We start from the raw sequence: 6,000 nt of genomic DNA, 5'->3' as shown, positions 1-6,000 counted from the left end.
AGAATTAAAAACTCCGCAAAAATGCAAGTGCTCATAACTTACTTGGTCATTGTAAACTAATATTTTAATGGGATTTTACACGGCAGACCATTATTTATTCTAACAGGATTCTATTTCTAAACAAACGCTGTAGCAGTGGAGACATAGTGCTTATTAATTACTACTGTCTTAGTTTACTTTTATAGTCATGCTTTGTATTAAAGGAATAGCTGTTAAATACTTACTTTCCGTGTTTTGATTTTCTGAATGAAGYTATTTCATCCAAATATTAGCCATTGCATCAGCGACATTCTCACATAGAGCTGAGCAATTAAATGCAGTTCTAGGACATTGTATCATAGAATCAGTAAGGCTGGAAGGGACCTCTGGAGATCATCTCCAGCAGATCAGCCCCCAGCTTGTGCTGGTGCCTAGGGTTATTTCTCCCYAGGTGCAGGACTCTGCACTTGYCCTTGTTGAACCTCAKGAGGKTCCTCTCTGCCCAACTCTCCAGYCTGTCCRGGKCTCTCTGAATGGCAGCACAGCCCTCGGGTGTATCAGCCRCTCCTCCCAGCTTGGTGTCATCAGSAAACTTGCTGAGGAGGCACTCYRTCCCCTCRTCCAGGTCATTGATGAAAARGYTGAACAGGATGGGACCCAGTCCTGAGCCCTGGGGRACACCACTAGCCACAGGCCTCCAGCTAGACTCCACGCCACTGATGACAACCCTCTGAGCTCTGCCTCTTTATAGATAAGGTCTATGAACAGTTGATTTTAAACTACAGCATTAAGGTAATATCATATCATCACATCAACTATATCAGGGGAAAAAAAAGTGATTTTCTCTTCCAAAATACCTTGAGACATTAAAAGATGTTACCACTCAAGTTACATAGAAACCATTAATTTTGAGTATTTTTAATAGAGAAATTCCTGTATTTGACACATCATTTCCAGATGTGTAGAAAATACGGGAAAACTGAGACAAACTGGTAATTACTTAAATGACAGATCTATCAAGAAAACCTGAAAAATACTAAGAGTATCTGTAGGAAGGGAGCATTATGTTTACTGAGAGCAAAATATAGTGAGATAACCAAAGATAGTTAGACTACTGTTGTTTGTTTCAGACTGTATTCTAAAATGGTCAGATACCACACCATCTTCTAGTAAATATGATGCTGAATCTATCCAGATTAAATCCTTAGAAGTAGGAAGTTAACTAAATTATACACAGTTGATTTTGTTTCCATCCAATTCCCTTCTCTTAATAAATCTCCCTTAAACAAAATCATGAGGTTAGTAATAAAGAACTTCATACTAACCATTTTAAATTAGATGAAAATCTTTATTCTCAAAAGCACTACCCAAGGGTATCGCATTATTCAAGATTCTCAATTAAAAGGGAAACAAGATTTAAAACCAAAGCACAGTATGTGCTGGTTTTACCTGGGAACAAAGCTGTTGTTAATATAATGGTGACTTACGCACATACTAACACACTCTTGTGTGAGGACTGTTCTCAGAAACTCAGAAAAATTGGAACACTCACTCACTCCCATATAGTAGTTCAAGAACAGTTCTGTTTACAGCTACAGGGTACTAAAAAGTGTGGTTTGTAAGAAAAACAATAAAGACATTTTAAGAACATTGCGAGATTGAGGGTTTTTACTACCATTTATCACCAAATGTAACATAAATAGAAATACAAGTCAAAACAAATTTACAGTAGATTTTAAAAAGATGATTTTTATTAAGCACAAACAGCTTTTAATACATTGTCAATACAAATAGGAAAACATCTGTTTAATGAATTTGATATCAAAGATTTGATGGATAGGTTGCATAATGGCACAATAAAAATGATCATTTTTTTTTAAAGTATTTCAAATTAAAATTACAGGGTCACCACTGTCTACACTGCAGGTACTTTGCCCACAGTCTAAAATTACTACATCACCTGGGAACAGGGGAAGCAAAGAACTACAGTTTCATAAGGTGGAACTCCTAATGCTTTCATTAGCACCATTCAAAGCTTGCATCAGCTGTTTAACTAAGAAGCAGCTGACAGGTCAGGTAAAGCTTTACAGCAAATTTCAGTGCAAAGTTTACAGCTCCTTTTCATAAGATACTTGGAATCTGTGGTTTCATAGCATGTTAAATAATTATGGCTTGATAGATGTACAGTGTTAAGAGAACATTTACTTTGAAAAAAAGATAAGACTTTTGTAACGGCTGTGAAATGCATTTTAATATATTATGTCAGTAATATGCAAACAGCATGCTGTATTACAAACTGAAGCCCTATTATGAATTGATAGACAGGGTCAGTCTATTAGCTCTCTGGAGCAGTGGCTTCTGGTTGTCTCAGTTGTTGCTTTTTCAGGCTAACTAGCTTCATCTTTTCTCTAATGTGTTCTGCTGCAGAAGCCATATCACTTGGGCTCCCAAAGTACTGCTCAGAACTATAAAAAAAAAAAATACAGAAAAGTAATCAGTGAAAAGTAGGACAGCGCATGAATATACATGTGAACAACAAACTACAGAAAATATGAAGCAGCTTAGTAAAATAGGCACTTTTCCTCTCAAGGTTTAAAAGCTATCTTTAAAAAGCTATAGAGACACAACAGCAATGAAATTTTTCACATCTTTCACAACTGTTCTAGAAGCTTGCCTAAAGACTTCACAATACTATTTGCATCTTTGTGCTCTGGCTGCCTCAAAGCCAATCTGGCAGTTTGAGTACCTTGACAATAAAGGAAGTCTGTCTATACATGAATTCTGACTGAGGTTGTACAATTGCTTCATTATTGAAGGATTCTCTGTATGTGAARCCAGCCACTTACCACCAAGTTATGTCATCTTTCTCCCAAACCAAAGACAAATGTCTGTTAAGGTTGATCTAGCCCTCTCAAATATAACAAAATAACAGCTAAAGTATTAGGGAAACCACAAACCAACTGGTCGGCAAAAGGAGGATTTGAACAGAATAAATGTTTCAAAAGCAGCAAAACGGGTATCAAACCTTGCTACAATGCACAAAGGTAAACAGACTTGGGAAGTGGTGGTAGGACAAAAGACTTGAGATGGAGCTGAGGGATGGGGATAGTCGAACAGAAAAGTAGTAGTTTTGCAGGAGGACAGTAGTTTGACTTGAGGACCTCCAGAAAGAAAATAGTGTATGTAATCACAAGTAAGTACAGATGTTTTTCCTGTTGCAKATCAGAAGCCATGAGCAGGACAGCAAGGGGACTGGGACTTCCCAAAAGATACTGACCAAAGCCCAAGAGTGGTGACAAGGCTGATGAAGACAAGAAGTATGCCTGTTGGCATTTTATGATGTTTCCCTACGTTTTCTTAAACTACTTCTACCAATGAGCAAACCGTTTGCAAATTGTTAAATATTTGAAAAACCAGAATGCCCAGGGAGGATCGGCAGAGGAATGTGGGAGTTAGAACAGCTAAAATTCTACTTCTGAGAAGGAGAGGCAGAATTCAGATGAAGAAATTGCAGACAGGCCAAAAATAGCATTCAGGATTCAGTCAGGCAGCCTAAAACACAGGCATGTATACCTAGAGCTACTGTGCTTTGTGCTTGTACTGAGCATTGTGTTAGGACTCAAAACTCAGCAGTGAAAGCAAGTGTCTTCTTTCATGGGGAGCTTTCCTAGGTTCTAATAAGTACCAAGGCAAGTTCTGCAAAACACTATCAATTGATTTTGTTTTAATATTCTATTAAAGTAAATAATTTTAAGGATAAAGAACAGTTACTATTTTTACTGTCACTATACATGCAAAATCTACTATAAAATGTTCTATATTTAAATAAACATAACACACTTAGTTCTTTTCTCATAGCCTAAAACACTCCAGCTATTTCCAAATACACTAGTGTTTTAGCTCTCTTGCGCTCTGAATGGGCAGCTTTTGTTTAAATGCCACCTCTGATTAACAAAGTAACAGCATTTCGAGTTCCTTATCCATCCTTATCCTTAGAGGTGTACCACTTACAGGGAAAAGGTACAAAAGGTACAAGCTAGGAGCTCCAAGTTACACAGCTAGACAATATCAACTACATGTAATGTACTGTATATTCCATTAAGTTTCATGCSATGTATTCAATCTCCCTGCTGATGCTCTTGATATTGACATATCTTACATTTTTGAAAAAACAAATCACAAAAGTTTCACCAGAGAGAAAAATCTACTGAGGCAGCAATAAAACACTCAGGACATCTACAATGCCACTAGAAAACCACAAAGCTGAGCATTGATAAAGTGGTCTTCTACATCCATAATAAATTCTTTTTTTTTAAATCACATGAGGAGTTGGTTGCTACATCTCAGATTTTAATTGAAAGATACATTCAGAAAAGTATAGTTTACAGTTATACTATCCCTTTAAAAATGAAACATAACAGAATTACTGCCTATTCTTAAAGAGAATGATGTTTTATTTTAAAATAGTTAGAAGTAAACCCATTAAGAACACTAATAGCACTGTAATAGAAATGCAACTTTGTGGAACATTACAGATATGCCCCATTTATCAGAAAAATACAATTTTAACATAGAAAAGGTTCTCTGTTCCCTGGCATGGCATATATGGTCTCATTCAAAAAAAAAAAAAAAAAAAACACACACTAATCCGCAGTTATGCAAACACAGGGTAGAACTGTTTTTCAAGAGCAGAAAAGAAGACTTCTTCAATGAAAATATTTATCTAGTGTATTGCAAGGTTCATAAGCAAGACAAAACTATCCAGCACATCAGGTATGCACTGACTCAAAGACAGAGTATGYGTCTCTGATAAACAGAAAAGCAACTGAGATATAAACAGGCTTGCATTAGAATATCACTGTTTAGATTYAATTTGTTTATGTTTAAAAATATGTGCATGTTTCTATTTCAAAAAACACTAGAAACTGAAAATGCAATTCATTTTTAGGAAATATTCACGATGTCATTCTAAAAGTTACTTTAAATCTAGAAATAAAAACAGTAGCAGTAAGCAGCACCTTGAAGAGTGATGAGCAACAGAAACCAACTTCTTTAATGAGCTGAAAGAGTAGTCCACAGCATACAAGAAAGTCAGAGCTAAGTAAGAGATTGCTCACAGAGGACAATACTGAAGGCCAAAATTGCCRAGCCCTTTGCTCATCAAGACAGCATCAGTAAGTTGCAACTTACTGAACAGCTGACATGGTAACTGTTAGTACTTGTCTTAGGTAAAGATTGTCAAGGGCCATTTGGGAAACACATTAACCAGCAATGGCAATCAGTCTTTCTGTTATTTATATTCCTTTGATTTCTGTTTTTCAACATTCTTAGCAGAAGCGAAGAACCAGACTTTATAGCAACAGAAGCCAGGCAAGCACCTCTTTAAACTTTCAGCAGAAGACCAGTCAATCAGCATACTAAATACCTCACTACTATTTCAGTCACTAATCTGTCTTCTTGGGTGATTCTCATAACCAAATGAAACTGCTGCATAAGGAACATAATATTTTGGAAATAAGATGACAGAAATTTCATTTTCATGACCAGGAATTTTTCAGACAGATCAACTTCAGATTACCCTTAGGGCCTGCTAACTCAAAATAATTTTGTATAAGGATACTATTTCACAGAGTTTTGACCTCCAATTCAAAGTATTGATTTCAGATCTTAGACACTATGGTCTGGTCCTACACATCTGGTTAAAAGAAATCAACTGTGAGATCAAGTATCCCACTGGATGAATGTATTTTACTGTATATGGAGAATAGAGTATTATCATGACTAAGGTTCCAGACTCAGACTACCTTTTGTAGTCTGAAACAGTGACCACTTTTAAATTAGTATGAATAGCACATGAGGGACGTGCTGTTTTATAAGCTGAATAAATCATTAAAATTTACCCTAAATATATAGGCTCAAAAGTTAAGACAGGTATATGTTGGAATTTATTAATCATACAATAACATGACTCAAACCTGATATAGGTTTTTAGGGAGACGAGATTGGGATCAGATCATTGTT

General features: G+C 36.1%; 1 protein-coding gene across 2 annotated transcripts in view; it reads right to left on the bottom strand.

Annotated features, from left to right (window-relative positions):
* Positions 1 to 1,708: 1,708 nt before the first annotated feature.
* SESTD1 (SEC14 and spectrin domain containing 1) overlaps positions 1,709 to 6,000 on the bottom strand; it is a 48,858-nt gene continuing 44,566 nt past the window's right edge. For both annotated transcript variants that reach the window (XM_085322088.1, XM_085322080.1), the window contains one exon: positions 1,709 to 2,444. In XM_085322088.1, the coding sequence (XP_085178214.1) occupies positions 2,315 to 2,444 (130 nt within the window). In that variant the 3' untranslated portion in view covers positions 1,709 to 2,314. The remainder of the gene's footprint in view (positions 2,445 to 6,000) is intronic.

The sequence above is a fragment of the Rhea americana genome, unplaced genomic scaffold, assembly GCF_003343005.1.
Source record: "Rhea americana isolate MKP2758 unplaced genomic scaffold, rheAme1 scaffold_12, whole genome shotgun sequence".
Lineage (NCBI taxonomy): Eukaryota > Metazoa > Chordata > Aves > Rheiformes > Rheidae > Rhea > Rhea americana.
This window is presented reverse-complemented; position numbering and strand designations above follow the sequence as displayed.